At 38.4% G+C, this 16,915-nt stretch overlaps 1 protein-coding gene across 1 annotated transcript; it reads right to left on the bottom strand.

Annotated features, from left to right (window-relative positions):
• Positions 1 to 817: 817 nt before the first annotated feature.
• LOC127845348 (low-density lipoprotein receptor-related protein 1-like) lies at positions 818 to 16,717 on the bottom strand. Its single transcript, XM_052376211.1, has 14 exons — positions 16,591 to 16,717; positions 15,938 to 16,171; positions 14,359 to 14,530; positions 12,016 to 12,167; positions 11,036 to 11,198; positions 10,167 to 10,282; positions 9,616 to 9,753; positions 6,656 to 6,850; positions 6,069 to 6,236; positions 5,578 to 5,751; positions 3,962 to 4,135; positions 3,514 to 3,655; positions 3,084 to 3,260; positions 818 to 1,941 (listed from the first exon to the last, which is right to left on the bottom strand). The coding sequence occupies exons 2-14, from the start codon at positions 16,161 to 16,163 to the stop codon at positions 1,755 to 1,757; spliced, it is 2,184 nt and encodes a 727-aa protein (XP_052232171.1). The 5' UTR covers positions 16,164 to 16,171; positions 16,591 to 16,717; the 3' UTR covers positions 818 to 1,754.
• Between the last annotated feature and the right edge of the window lie 198 nt (positions 16,718 to 16,915).

Here is a 16,915-nt window from a genome sequence, read left to right on the forward strand (position 1 = left end):
CTAATTGAGTTCTGAATCATCTTTAATAGCTTGGGCACGAAACTATCAAATTGGCTTGCATTGAAATGTTCCATGATAACTTAAAATCAAAACGACCGAAATGGCTTGGATTTTAAAAGATTCTACAAATAGCTCGGCTTGTAAACGAACAAAATGACTTGCATTTTAAATAAACAATAGCATTGGTTCATCATAACCAAAGGCTTGTATTTTTAAAATATGCAAAAAACTGGGATATTTTTTTTTAACTTGTAGTTCTTTTGACGTTTGCAATATATAACTGAGCCGTGCTTTTTTAAAAGTGGGATTAATACATGTGCGTAAAGTGTCGTCCCAGATTAGATTGTGCAGTCCTAAACTGAATTTTTGCTAAGAGACTCTGTAAACGAAAAATATAATGAGAGCGGAAAGTGTCGACCCTGTTTAGCCTGTGCGGACTGCAGAGGCTAATCTGGGACGACACTATGCACTTGCATTAAACCCTCTTCACAGAGCACGGCCCATATCTAATATGAAGCTGAGAAAGGCTGATACAATTTGGACTTGTGCGTTATACACTTCTAAGCATGTACTCGCTACAAAGTTGCTGATAACTAGCCCATTTCGACATATTCCAATATACACGTATGTCTACATTTTATGTAAAAGTATATATACATGGAACTTGTAAAAACACTATTAAAAGCGCACGCGAATAACAGTTTTTATTAACAGACATGATTTTTATTAACAAATATTTGATGAACACTTAAGTCGCGTCGTGGGGAAATAGGTCTTTTGCCATGTGAATGGCAGTCGTAGGAAAGTTTCGTAGCGGACATAGTAGTTGCTTACCGGACTGCTCGAACGCGCAAACGGCAGAAGACCCATTTTCGCATGACGCGACTCATCTGTGAACCAACAGACTCATAGTCTGGCAAATAGGACACGTTCTTTACAAACAAACAAGGTAACGATACAACTCGTGTGTTTGTCGACTGATTTATTTGTCTCGTTGATTAAGTCTCATGACTAAGCTTTTAAGCACAAATTTCTTCTAAAATCTCAAACTTTGATCTATATTGATGTTTGATATCGAGACTTTTATTCAATAATGCCCATGTATACTAGTATTGGGGTATTGTAAGGACTTGATATGTTATCCTCACCAAAAGAAAAACATCATATAATAAAATATATAATCACTTAATATCATACACATCCGGAATTATGTAAACATAAATTCCAATAAACACATCTACGGCGGCATATTAAAGGGGACATAGGAAATATTTCATTCAGCAATCTCTATTACTTGCGCAGTTTAGAACTATGGCGTGCGAACGTAACAGAGACTGTTAAATAAAATATTTCTTATGTCGCCGTACGGATTTAATCACAGAAACATTTTTATCAGTAATGTATTTATGTTCTGTGTTTATGATTCAATCAATAACATATTTAAACTTAATGTTTCGGCATCAAGCCTTGCATACAACAACCGCATTCATTCTATGACTTCAATGCATCAAGCCTTGCATTCAACAACCGCATTCATTCTATGACTTCAATGCCAATATATGCAATGTTTAACTTGAATACACGTTATTTCCAAGCCTTTTTTTGTTCCGGCGACTTCGAAATAACGAACTTCGACTACGTTATTAGTCGTTGTCCGCTTTATGAAGTGAGCGCAAATCTATTGCATTCGATAGAAAAATATGAAGCGAATACGACAGTTTCACACTCAATTCTAAATATAACGTTTTTTTGATCTACTTTTTCCGGGACTGTTCTTTCAGCCAAGAATCGTTCGTTAGTTTCTTGTCGTCTGCCGTGACCTCGTGCGTTATGTCCACGTGCGCGACCTCGGCGAGGCTTGCCTGGTTCCGGTAGAGCGGGTTGAAGAAACCGTCGTCGTCTGCTCCGAGATTTCCCGGATTGCTTGGAAGCGGATCGAACCTGTTACGTCATCACATTGTGCATATGATTAAAAGGTTCTAGATTGAGAAATGCAAGCAGCCCTATACCGAATAAATTTCAAGGCCTAACACAGAGAATAAATTATTATTGTTAACACATTGATGCATAGAATTATCATGAGAAGATTTTTTACATTTATCAAGCGATATTAACTGCAACTACTTGATCGATGTTTTCGAAAAAAATGTGGGGCTAATGTTATATTTTCAATAAATTTCAGTGCCTTGTTTTTTTCCGCCTACCTCGATTTTTTTGTAGCCTATGAGTCGTGTTCTGGGAAAGCCAGGCTTAATGCATGTGTGTTGGGTGCGTGGACTGAACAGAGAAAGCCGGGCTTAATGCATGTGTGTTAGGTCCGTGGACTGAACAGAGAAAGCCGGGCTTAATGCAAGTGTGTTAGGTGCGTGGACTGCACAGAGAAAGCCGGGCTTAATGCAAGTGTGTTAGGTGCGTGGACTGAACAGAGAAAGCCGGGCTTAATGCATGTGTGTTAGGTCCGTGGACTGAACAGAGAAAGCCGGGCTTAATGCATGTGTGTTAGGTCCGTGGACTGAACAGAGAAAGCCGGGCTTAATGCATGTGTGTTTGGTGCGTGGGCTGCACAGAGAAAGCCGGGCTTAATGCATGTGTGTTAGGTGCGCGGACTGCACAGAGAAAGCCGGGCTTAATGCATGTGTGTTAGGTGCGTGGACTGCACAGAGAAAGCCGGGCTTAATGCATGTGTGTTAGGTGCGCGGACTGCACAGAGAAAGCCGGGCTTAATGCATGTGTGTTAGGTGCGTGGACTGCACAGAGAAAGCCGGGCTTAATGCATGTGTGTAAGGTGCGCGGACTGCACAGAGAAAGCCGGGCTTAATGCATGTGTGTTAGGTGCGTGGACTGCACAGAGAAAGCCAGGCTTAATGCATGTGTGTTAGGTGCGTTGACTGCACAGAGAAAGCCAGGCTTAATGCATGTGTGTTAGGTGCGTGGACTGCACAAAGAAAGCTGGGCTTAATGCATGTGTGTTAGGTGCGTGGACTGCACAGAGAAAGCCAGGCTTAATGCATGTGTGTTAGGTGCACGGACTGCTTTCTAAAAACATTGTGAAGCGTTCAAAGGCTTTACAAATGTCTACTCACGTAACTGGCTGCATCTGCGCAACATCCACGGACGAGTAAGGATTTTCCGCGGTTCTTCGCCCGGTGGTCGGAGTTTCCCCGAGGGTCTGCATGTACCCGGGGTTCTCTATGGCAACACCATCCTTTCCTCGACCGTTGTGGTACGAGGCAGTCGTGTACGGAGAATCGCCGCGACGTCTTCAATGATAGGAATGGATGGTAGTAGTTGTTGTTTTTTTTCGATTTGATACATATAGAATATTATGATAAAATGGTACTCTGTTTATTTCATCAGTTTTCACATGTATCGCCTTTATTTTTTACTAAACAAACAAAAATGACAAAAAATACGAAACGCATCAGTTGATATCATGGACATATAAAATGACGTCACTAAACTGTACTTTATTTCATGCGTGATGACTGGCTGAAATTGGTGGCCACCTCCTACCTTCGAATGACAAGAAAGACCACAAGCAGCACTATCAGTGCAACCACGATGACCGCCAGAACGGCAAAGCCGACGCCAGCGCCGACCTTTGATATGCCGCCGCCACTTCCGGTACTTGCCGACGCAACCGACGCCGTCATTTCTGAAGTATAAAGTTCAGTGATTGTAAAGGCTAAAACCTTTAGATAAACTTAATTATTTAAATAACATGACTAATTTGTTTTAGAAATTAGTTATCAAGTTTCCTAGATCTCACGTTTAAACACATGCATTTGACTAAACAATAATCGTAATTTCCGGAACCCCCCTCGCAACATCAGGCTCTGCCCATGGTTTATTGAAGAATATACAACACTTAATTTCCTTCTTTGACATAGAACAAAAGTCGCGGGTTGTGGTGGAATCCCCTTAAAACCACAGGCAAGTATATCACTACTAATGTTATCACCTTCGCACGGGTTTTCCGGGTACCAATTCTGGTCACTGCGGCAGACGACTTTGTCAACCAGATGCCTCTGACCAGACGGACAGGTGAATGGACAAGCGCCCCCTACCGTCGTAGAGGTACAGGAAGTGTCCAAAACTGCGTCCCCGGCCACGAAACTTAACGGACACCTTGCAACTGACAATGGAAAGTTAATATTTATCGTTTATGTTTGTTGCATTTTTTTCTCGACAAATATTGACGAATGCAAGTATGATGATTCATCAGAGACATACGTACGAAGGCGTTTATTTCGTCTTTACAACACACAATATATGATATTAAAAGAACCCATTCAATATTTGATAATATTCATATTCGTTTATAATATTTACCAAATAAGTTTTTGTCTGATATGCGAAAAAATCTAAACCACACTTTACTTAGGTTAATTAAAAGCATGATGTATAATTATAAAACAACGTCTGCGCTAATGTATTCTTTTAAGTTCAATTTTTTGAAGTATTTAATTCATTAACAACATTATTATTTAAGGGGTGTTGCGGCAGTTTATTTAACCGAGGATATATTTATGGCAACACCGATGCTATTATCACAACCCAATAGTTTTGTTATCAGAATCATCACACACTTATGACCGAGTAGGTTCATAATAGGTACTCAGTGGTTCGATCCCAGGTGCGGTTAACTTTTTTTTATTCTTTTTTTCTTTCTTTTATTTCACTATTGTTTTTTCCTGGAGCTCTTTAGTCCTGTTGTTTACATTAATCAATTTAAAGCATTTAATCACAAACTCCAAAACATGCCGAAATCTGTCAACAAGTCCCTGTTATGGATGATTAAGGTCGAGTTTGATACTGTATGGTCTTATGTTTGTGATTAAATATTGTATTAGTGTTGTGTTTTAGTAAGCCGTTGAGATCCCAATAAAGATTGTAAACAATCTATAATGTTTATGAATAACAGTCTATGTACCGGTACTTGGGTTTTCCCTAATTGCTGTATTTTAGGAAATTTCACATAGACGGTAGGGATAGTTAAACAAAAAAATCTCTGTTAAAAGTGCGGTGACCCCCCTTTTTTATTTTTGTTTTATGATAACAATACGTAGATGAACATATTTGAGCAGTTTCGCAAAAAGTTATTAGATAGAACTTTTTTAACTTCCATTTTTGTGTTAAAATAGTAAAAAAATGACATTATTTTGGGTGACATAAAAATTATAAAAATTAAAATTTCTTAAAATTTAACTTGTGTTCTCCATTTCTTTGGTAGTTTGTGGTTTAATTAAATGGTATATGATATATATTAGCTTATATAACATCAATATGTTGCCAATTTCATAGGTTATTAATCATTTTTATGCAATAAGAGATTTTTCAGTTTTAATGAAAAAGTACATGTTATAAAATGGTGAATAAAATCAAAACAAGGCCGGTGACCCAATGTTTTTATTTCATTTTTCATTTAGTATTTGTATGTAGTACTTGAATATAAATTTTGAGCAAAAGTTATTAGATGGAAAAAAATCAGCAAAACTGCAGCAACACCCCTTAAGACAACATTTCGCATTTCACAAAAATTTCTGCCTAAAAAATAATACGACAAATTTGACCTACGTTCGCAGGCCGGAAGAAATTCCCATTTTCCGTCGGATCCACATTTTAACCTTCCGCGCAACTTATCAACCGGTTGGTATGGGGACGCGCATTGGAACGCGCATTCGCTGCCGGAACTTCTGTTACAATTCGAGTCAATCGTACCAAAGTCTATGGTCGACGAACACGTGCGCCCTAAATAATAATTAAAATGATCGTTTATGAAGGCGCTCTCTATATTTCTTCAAACAAAATGGTCTACGATCATGAACGGAGTAATATTGTATACATGTATTTAAGTTCCACTGTTAAACAAATGCAAAAGAACCGCTCTGAAACACGCCAAAAATCTTCAAATCGTTGTCTAATGGGCGATTAGCAACTCGTCGCGCACATTATTTCTTAATGAAGTTTTTAATCTCCGGAAGTTTTATGTAACTCTCAATGTTACTACGTCTTGTAAAGCAGGATAGAATAGTGAAAGCAAACAAATGAAAAATATTTCATCCTACTTTGACAAAAATATTTCGGATCTACGTTCCATTCGCCATTGTTCATGCAGATGGCAGTTTCGTAAGTTGCTTGAAAACCAGCAACGCATGCGTATTGACATTTGTTTCCCGGCTTCCGGTCACAGTTGTTAAGAATCGCGTTTGGAACTACTGCCGGACATTTCTTCTCTGAAAAAAAATCAAAACATTAAGTATTTTCAAACAGACGACTTATTAATCTTCAATGCTTAAAAGGTTCTAATCTTTGTCACGTCATAATGAGTACATTTTTATTATTAATACCCCAGTCAGCATGGAATTCATAGCCACATATATGTTTGGAATGGATTTATCTCGTATGTCGAACAATCTGCGAATACCAGCATATATTAGTATTATTCAGTTTATTAAAGCGCATAGGAACTGCATTATGTACTTTGTTTTAATTAATAGACTGTGTAAGTATAAAGTCAAACTTGTGTGAAGTAAACAATCTTTTTTCAATTTAATTATTTAGATCCTTTTAAACTTTATTTGCAAAATCATGATATATGACGAGAATCCTTTTTTTATATAAAGATATCGTTGTTTAATGTGCTACAGTTTACCTATACAGAGTATTTCCGTTTCCCCTGACCAGCCATCGCGACCGCACGTCTGATGCTCAAGGTTGGCGTTCACAGGCTCGAAGTTCACCGGGCAGACGATCTTGCACGTTTCTCCAAGGTGACGCAAGCACTTGTCGTACTCAAAAGTCACCGTGACCCCGTTTTCCTGCTTTATGAACTCTGCGCACTGGAATGCTGGAATACAAATGCGCATGGAAGGTAGTGTGACGTCTATTAGTTAAAACCTATTCTTTTTAGCTCGATTGCATCGAAAGCCTCAGGCTTATAGAAATGCTCTCGTGTCCGTTTCCTGGGCCTTTAACCAGTATTTGCTGTTTCGGGGGAAGATCTAGAGAACGCTCCTGGGGTGGGGATCGAACTTAAGACCTTCCGATCGCGGCGAACTTAAGTATGGCGTCATTTCCGGAATGACACAAAGGGCTTTGCTAGTCACAGGTTTTTTCTCAATCGCTGTGTTTGCGTTCTTTAATATTGAAATCATTTTATAATTTGATATAACTTATTAATAACAATTATACATCTATTTCAATTGAAAAAAGGCGAAATGACACAACTATTATTTTTAAACAAACACTACAATGAAAAGAAAAAGATTTAAATACTTTTGAGTGCATTTATTCATTTTTTGTCTTCATTAAGGCCAGATCATTTTGTATGTAATCATTATACATTTTAACAAACCCTACAATTTACAGAAACAAGAGCTGTTTGTAAACATGCATGCCCCCTATATGGGCTGTCAGTTGTAGCCATTGTGTGAATACGTGTATTGTCACTGTGACCTTGACCTTTTACCTAGTGACCTAAAAATCAATAGGGGTCATCTGCCAGTCATGATTAATGTCCTTATGATGTTTCACGATCCTAAGCCTAATTATGTTTGAGTTATCATCAGGAAACCATTTTAATGTTTCGAGTCACTGTGACCTTGACCTTTGACCTAGTGACCTGAAAATTGATAAGGGTCATATGCCAGTCATGATCAATGTACCTATGAAGTTTCATGATCCTAGGCGTAAGCATTCTTGAGTTATCATCCGGAAACTATTTTACTATTTCTAGTCACTGTGACCTTGACCTTTGACCGAGTAACCTGAAAATCAATAGAGGTCATCTGCCGGTCTGATCCTAGGCGAAAGCATTCTTGAGTTATCATCCGGAAACCATTTTACTGTTTCGAGTCACTGTGACCTTGTCCTTTTACCTAGTGACCTGAAAATCAACATGGGTCATCTGTCAGTCATGATCAATGTTCCTTTGAAGTTTCATGATCCTAGGCGTAAGCATTCTTGAGTTATCATCCGGAAACCATTTAACTGTTTCGAGTCACTGTGACCTTCACCTTAAACCTAGTGACCTGAAAATCAATAGGGGTCATCTGCCAGTCATGATCAATGTACCTATGAAGTTTCATGATCATAGGCGTAAGCATTCTTGAGTATCATCCGGAAACCATTTTACTGTTTCGAGTCACCGTGACCTTGACATTTGACATAGGACCTCAAAACCAATAGGGGTCATCTGCCAATCAGGATCAATGTACCTATGAAGTTTCATGATCCTAGGCCTAAGCAATCTTGAGTTATCATCCGGAAACCAGTTTACAATTTCGAGTCACTGTGAATTTGATCTTTGACCTAGTGACATGAATATCAATAGGGGTCATCTGCCAGTCATGATCAATGTACCTATGAAGTTTCATGATCATAGGCCTAAGCGTTCTTTAGTTATCATCAGGAAATCATCTGGTGGTCGGACCGACCGACGGACCGACCGACCGACGGACCGACCGACATGTGCAAAACAATATACCCCCTCTTCTTCGAAGGGGGGGGGGCATAAAAATCTAAATACGGATTTATTTGAGTGCATTTATTTATTTATTTTTTTACTTCATGAAGGCCTGTTTATTTAAACTCAGCCCTTTTTAGGATTTTGACGGCGGGTCCGTATTTAGGGGATTTAAAGTGAAGATGTAAGTATGGGGCATTTTGTATGTAATCATTATACATTATATACAATTTTTATTACACATGATTTACTTTGTAATTAAAGGGGCCTTTTCACAGATTTTGGCATTTGTTTAACTTATTCATTAAATGCTTTATATTGATAAATGTAAACATTGGATCGTAAAAGCTCCAGTAAAAAATCAAGAAAAAAATTAAAAAAAGGAAAAGAACATTGCCCGGAGCAGGTTTCGAACCAGTGACCCCTGGAGTCCTGCCAGAGTCCTGAAGTAAAAACGCTCTAGCCTACTGAGCTATTCCGCCGACTACACATTCTAGACGTATTTTATACCTTATATAAGCAATCTTCGTAGTTTCACAAAATTTAACGACAAAAACAGAACTCTCCAAATTATTCAATCGTTTCGCGTTGCAACGCTTTATAATTTTTAGGTTTTAAAATCGTCAAAAGATGCATATAATGGCTATATTAGAGCATGGTTAATGTTCAGTATTACTGTTTCCTCACAAATATCATAACTAAAACGAAAAATTACGAATCTGAGACAACTTTTTTCAATTTTGTCTATTTACCAAAGCGTGAAAAGATCCCTTTAAAGAAAACACAAATAGTTGTGTTTTATATAACAGTAATCCATACAAAAATGATTTTGAAAATAAAAGATAGAATCTACTTAAACCTTCGAAATTCTTCTTTCCATGCCAATGTCGGTCCGATTTCGGACATTTTAGCTACATGAAATAAAGATTCTCAGAGTGTTTTAATGTAAAAAATATTTGGATAAAGTATATTATTTCAATAGGCGAATGGGACCGAATTTCGCCCCGAAAACGGCATAAGAACGGTCGAGCTGATTTAGTTCATAAAAATTACATATTGTTAAAAAAAATTGATCAGAAGAGAAATCGATACATGCGTATTGAAAATCGTTATTTCTAGAAAGTAAATAGAACTCAGTCAAGAGTTACCGTTAGCACACGTGCGTCCGTCGCCCTTCAAGTTGACACCCCGTTCACACATGCACACGCGCCCTGCGTCCCTGGACACAGGTACACAGATGTCGCTGCAGTCCCCTAGACCCCCGCGGGCAGCGCACTTTGTGGCGACTGTTGGAATAAATATGATAGTGATGATTATGATGAATAGGATGACTATGTTTATTATGATAATTATAATATCTTAATCCGCCTGTCGTAGTATTTTGTCAAACGAAATGTAAATTAATTGATTCGATAACTAGGACATTGCATAACTGATCACACGATTAGAAAACAAAGTTAAGTTCAATTGGTCGTTGTCTGCTCAGGTACTACTTAAAAGTTACACGGGTACTCTTACACGGTATACTACAATTTATCCCGGTACGGAAAATACGCTTAAAGGCAACCGGCGATTCTTTGGGATACTTTTTAGTATATTTCTGTACCACGGGTACTTTGTAGTATACTTAAAAGTACACGGGGTACATTTTAGTATTACCTGAGTCGACCATGAATAAATTAAGCCAGAGTAACTGTACCTGGTTGCGTGTTAGGATTGTCATTCCGATACAGAGAGAGGCTCTCCAGCCGCCCGAGTCCCTCGCCGTACAACGTCCCCTCCGCGAGCGTGTCCAGATTTATAGTGACCACGTGACTGCGGGATTGATACATGAAACCCATCAATTAGCATCATCATCATTATTGCTATCATCATCATCACATCAATATTTGTACCGTTTTCCTCCCCGCCATCGTCATCGTCGCTATTATTATTGTTTTCATAGTCGCCGTCGTCATCATCATGATAATAATAATCATCATCATCATCAACAACAACAAAAACAACATCAACATCATCTCAATCATCATCTTCTTCGTGTTCTTCTTCTTCATCATCTTTATCATCGTCGTCGTAGTAACGTCATCATCATAATACTCAGCATCATTGTCCTTGTCTTTAGCAACATGCTAATCAACAATGTCATTGACCTGAACTCGTTATATGTGGAACTGCTGGGGTATGCTACAAATAAGTCTCGTTCTGGGAAATCAGGGCTAAATGAATGCCTGTAAAGTGTCCTACCATATTAGCCTGTACACACAGGTTACTTGTAATCAGGGACAACACTTTCCGCTTTTATGGACGTTTCTATAAGGAAGTTTTTTTCTAAACAAATATCCAGTCAGTGTGGAAAGCGTCGTTCGTGATTATTAAGTGCATACTTCAAAGGCGTATCTGGGATGATTCTTATGCACATGCATTAAGCCCCTATTTCCAAAGACGAGGCTGAAATGACGCCTGTAATGAAAATCTTTAAATTTTTTAGACAACCATACTTGGCACACGTACATATCGGTGACAGTCGTAAAGCTTTTCTTGACTTGATTTTAAATTACGATGACTCACTCTCGTAAAGAATCCGTGTAATACAGAAGGGTGCCGTCGGTCGCTAGGTCGCGAATCTCGGCGTGTTCGCCGGTCTTGTTGACGATCGTGGTGCACTTGGTGGCCTCCAGATTGCACTCCTGTATGATGTTGGACTGCCGGTCACTCCAGAAGAATCTTTGGTCTGCGAGAATGTACAATAATATACATACTTAGCATCGTCCTGGAAAAAACTGGGGTTAGCGCATGCGTTTAAAGCGTCGTCCAAGCTTAGCAGCCCGCACAGATTGATCAGGCTGACGAAACTTTCCGCCTAAGCTGGATTTATGTTTAGTAGAAGATACTTAAATGATAGGTAAATTCAATACAAGCGGAACGTGTCGTTCACGGTTAGCCTGTGCGGACTGCATAGGGCACAGGCTTAACTGGGGCGACACTTTCCGCTTTTATTGAATTTCATTTAGCCCAGTTTTAACAGAATGCGGCCAATATACTCGTATATGATTTATATAAGCTTACACGGATGTATATATGTGTCTTGTTCTGTGAAAGCTGGTCATAATGCATGTGAGTAGTGTCGTCCCAGATTAGCCTGTGCAGTCCGCACAGGCTAATCAGGGACGACACTTTCCGCCTAAACTTGATTTTCGGTACGGAGGGACTTCCTTGAAACTAAAAATACCATTTAAGCGTAAAGTATCGTCCCTGATTAGCCTGTGCGGACTGCACAGGCTAATCTGGGACGACACTTTACGCACTTGAATTTTGCCCAGTTTTCTTAGAACAAGACACATATACACGTAAGAGCGCCTGCCTCGGAACCGGCAGGTCCAGAGTTTAATCCCCATAGTGATTCAGGAATTGTCTTCCTGGGTTGTATATGCAGCATTATCCCGGTCACTTCTAAATCCCGTTTGCTTGCGCCAAGGTCTTTATATTACAACTTATAACTCACGTCGAATCAGAACTGTTATACAATTGTATAAACTGTGTGCACTTACGGATATAGTCAATGCAAAGACCGTCCGGTGCAATTACGTAGCTTCCGTTTGCTTTCGTTATCAGCTCCCGCTTATTTTTGCCGTCCATATCCGCTCTGGCTACATATGAGTCTCCAAAGAAGCGAGAATCGTCCACGGTGAAATACATCCACCTGTTTAGAAAACAACAAAGCCAATTAGAATACAGTAATCAAGCGTTGACGTAGGGGATATGGAGTCAGACTGGAGGCAATAAGGTCCCTGGGTCGATTTCCTATCTAGAAACGGTCTTGTGATTTGTACGACAACAAGTACTAGTTCTACCCAAACACTTTACAATTCGCAATAAACGCCACCAAGTTAATTAAATATGGTTAAATTGAATAAGCTTATCTTACTATGGAGACTTTTTTTAGATGACATGGCCCAACTATGGAGCGTAAAGAAGACAGGAATTTGTATACTGTATTTTTTTAATTATAATAACACTTAAAGATTCATAAAACTACCATATTGGAGCAAAGTTAAAGAATAAAACGGACATTTCACTGATAACAGCCAAGAACACTAACGCACTTTGCACATGAAAAGAAATTGTGAAATGACTCCACATTTACAAAAGATAAAAGCTAACATGTTTGAAGCGATAAAACATATAGATAACTAAAATACCACATTTCACAGATATAAGAAAAAAAGGTAAAACATGTTTACAAAAAACATACAATAATCTAAACAAACGAGTAAATACGGATACAGTCACTGCTCATTTACTGGAATGACGGACAAACCGAGTCCGGACGGGGAATGGACAAGTGCAAACCTTCTGATGGCGAGGACATAGAAAGAGTTCCAAAATATTAAAATCTTACCACAAGGGAAACAAAATACTAAACCACGCCAAAAATCGAAACAATCTCATGTATACGGATTTAGCTACCTGTATACGGATTTAGCTACCTGTATAAGGATTTAGCTACCTGTATACGGATTTAGCTACCTGTATACGGATTTAGCTTCCTGTGTACGGATTTAGCTACCTGTATAAGGCTTTAGCTACCTGTATAAGGATTTAGCTACCTGTATACGGATTTAGCTACCTGTATACGGATTTAGCTACCTGTGTACGGATTTAGCTACCTGTATACGAATTCAGCTACCTGTATAATGATTTAGCTACCTGTATAAAGATTTAGCTACCTGTATACAGAGTTAGCTACCTGTGTAAGAATTTAGCTACCTGTATACGGATTTAGGTACCTGTATAAGGATTTAGCTACCTGTATACGGATTTAGCTACCTGTATACAGATTTAGCTACCTGTATAAGGATTCAGCTACCTGTATACGGATTTAGCTAACTGTATACGGATTTAGCTACCTGTATAAGGATTCAGCAACCTGTATAAGGATTGAGCTACCTGTATACGGATTTATCTACTTGTATACGGATTTAGCTACCTGTATACGGATTAAGCTACCTGTATAAGGATTTAGCTACCTGTACACGGATTTAGCTACCTGTATACGGATTTAGCTACCTGTATACGGATTTAGCTACCTGTATACGGATTTAGCTACCTGTATATGAATTTAGCTACCTGTATAAGGATTTAGCTACCTGTATACGGATTTAGCTACCTGTATGAGGATTTAGCTACCTGTATACGGATTTAGCTACCTGTATATGATTTTAGCTACATGTATAAGGATTTAGCTACCTGTATAAGGATTTAGCTACCTGTATAAGGATTCAGCTACCTGTATAAGGATTTAGCTACCTGTATAAGGATTTAGCTACCTGTTTAAGGAATCAGCTTCCTGTATAAGGATTTAGCTACCTGTATAAGGATTTAGCTACCTGTATACGGATTCAGCTACCTGTATAAGGATTTAGCTACCTGTATACAGATTTAGCTACCTGTATATATGAATTTAGCTACCTGTATAAGGATTTAGCTACCTGTATAAGGATTTAGCTACCTAAATACGGATTTAGCTACCTGTATAAGGATTTAGCTACCTGTATAAGGATTTAGCTACCTGTATACGGATTCAGCTACCTGTATAAGGATTTAGCTACCTGTATAAGGATTTAGCTACCTGAATACGGATTCAGCTACCTGTATAAGGATTTAGCTACATGTATACGGATTTAGCTACCTGTATATGAATTTAGCTACCTGTATAATGATTTATCTACCTGTATAAGGATTTAGCTACCTGTATACGGATTTAGCTACCTGTATAAGGATTTAGCTACCTGTATAAGGATTAAGCTACCTGTATACGGATTCAGCTACCATTATACGGATTTAGCTACCTGTATATGGATTAAGCTAACGTTAACGTTTAACGATCTTACCCTTTCTGAGGATGAACCGCGATGGATTCCATAGCTTCGAAAAAGAAGGCCTCGTCGAGCTCGAACACCTCGCCACTCTTTGTTATCATACCGATATGGGCCCAGTCGCTAGCCGTGTAGTACATAATTCCCGTCGTCTCGTCCCTTGCGAACCGCGCTGGTGTGCCAAATCCTGTACAAAGAAGATTTCATAATTATAGGCATGTAGCTAAGAAGAAAGACCGGGTGGGGGTCTATTTTTTAGCCCATACATTTAAGAATAGTTGGACCTTTTCCTTAACAAAACAACATATCAGCGATAAATCACTATTGTTGCGCAGGTAGTTGTTTTTCACTTTAATGACACATGCGCATTACTATTATGAGCCGCGTCCTGTGAAAATGAGTGTTTTGTCATTTGCGGCGAGTCAAGTCTACACGGGGTTCCATGTTCTTATTAGCAGGAAGGAAGGTTAGCTCCTTACTTACAGGGACGACCGACACACAATTGAATCCGGTTAATATCACATTAAGTTCGCCTGTGGCCCCTCTGAAGTTACGTGACAATAACCAAAGACCTTCAATATTCGAAGCAAATTTTTTCTTTAAAAACCTCAAGCGACACTACGTCATGCGTATCTTCAATGATCGCGTGTCTTCGATGATTAGCGCATGCCTATGGAATGCCAATGCTGCCTTTTGATGGACCTCCAACGTGGTTACATTTTCCGCATTTTTTCGCACCGGTGTTATCTCTTTTATTGCCCATTGTAATGTATTCGAACATGAGAACGACGTTGGCACATAATGAAATGATGTTTGCACAAAACATAATGTCGTTTGTACAGAAAGAATTAGTAAATGCACATAACACAATGACAAATTCACAGAACGAATTGTCGTTAGTACAGAACAAGTTACTAAATGCACATAACATAATGACAAATGCTCACAACATAATGACAAATGCACACAATATAATGACAAATGCACACAACATAATGACAAATGCACACAACATAATGACAAAAGCGCACAACATAATGACAAATGCACACAACATAATGACTGACAAATTCACACAACATAATGACAAATGCACACAACGAAATAATGTATGCACCTAATGAAATGACAAATGCACACAGCGAAATGATGTATGCGCTAAATGAAAAGTCGTTAATACAGACGAGTTAGTAAATGCACACAACATAATGACAAATGCACAGAAAGAAATGATGTATGCACCTAACAAAATGTCGTTAGTACTTAACGGGTTGGTAAATGCACACAACATAATGACGAATGCACAGAACGAAATGATGTATGCACCTAACAAAATGTCGTTAGTACAAAACGATATTGCAAATGCACATAACATAATGAAAAATGTACAGAACAAAATGATGTTTCTACAGGACAAAATGTAGTTTACACAAAACAACTTAGTAAATGCACAGAACATAAAGACCAGTGCCATCAGAAGGCAGCATTGGCGTTCCATACATGCCCTTTCGTGTGTTTTGATGATTGTTTTGTGTCGGTCGTAAAGATTGATATACAACACTCAGTGTGGCACTAACCAAATGACATAACATACCGATGTCTGCAAAGGCTCGCTGTTCAGTTCCGTTCAAGTTTGACTCGAATACAATCGAATTATCGTCTTCCGACCAATACACCTTCGAGGTTTTCGCATCAAAGAAGATGCCGCGTGGATCAAAGGAATCTTCGCGCGGTAAGGTGTGAATCTTCTGAGTATTCAGTTCGATCTGCTGAATTTCAAATAACGTTCTGTCACTGACGAGAAGGAAGTTGTCTTTCATTGCTATATCTGCAATAAAAGTTTCGTTTCGTGTCAGATCTTTTGATGTTTTTCGATGTTAATTTCTTGCGAGATGGGTTTGCTAAAGCACAAATTTATATCATCGAATTGATAATTCTTTTTAAATTATGCTTATGGAATAATATTGTATAGTACACTTAAACTAAAGAACTGTATACATGCATGTGAAATTGTGAATTCTTATAAAATGTCATTGCAACCATCGTTCTATGTATTGCATTAAAGACGTTATGTTGTGAGTGTTTTCTATATCAACACGTGTTCTTGAATATCAATTATGTATTTATTAGAGGTTTATAATTGCTTTTTCCTGATTAAAGCTTGCTCCACCATATTAAATGTTAAGCCTTTTTTGTTAAATGCACTTATTCATCATGATGTTCGAATATAGTTTACATATTGCTAACCGGAAGTGCATGATGATTGGTCCGCAGCTAAAGTGTAGCCATGGGTACATTCGCACCTCTTTGTGAACGTGTCGCTGTCTGTATGATGTGTCACACATATTTGTTCACATCCACCATTCAAATGCGCGCATGGACCTAAACGTTTACGATTTAAAAAATATAATATATACGTTCATTGTTACACGATGGATCTATTCGAAAAGAAAACCAATAAGAAGCGAATATTTTAATTTTAAAAATGCTTAACGGCATATGGTCGTTCTTAGCTTAACATGTTTAATGATCAGTGATACTGATAGCAGTGTGTGTTAAATATATATATATA

This window comes from Dreissena polymorpha, chromosome 9, assembly GCF_020536995.1.
Source record: "Dreissena polymorpha isolate Duluth1 chromosome 9, UMN_Dpol_1.0, whole genome shotgun sequence".
In the NCBI taxonomy this organism is placed as follows: Eukaryota; Metazoa; Mollusca; class Bivalvia; order Myida; family Dreissenidae; genus Dreissena; species Dreissena polymorpha.

Coding starts and splice junctions, on each gene's coding strand:
- LOC127845348 (XM_052376211.1), bottom strand. CDS start 16,163: ATGAAAGACAACTTCCTTCTCGTCAGTGACAGAACGTTATTTGAAATT. Junction 11,199..12,015: donor TCTTTGCATTGACTATATCC/GTAAGTGCACAC, acceptor ACATTCTCGCAG/ACCAAAGATTCTTCTGGAGT. Junction 3,656..3,961: donor CCCGGAAAACCCGTGCGAAG/GTGATAACATTA, acceptor TTTATACTTCAG/AAATGACGGCGTCGGTTGCG.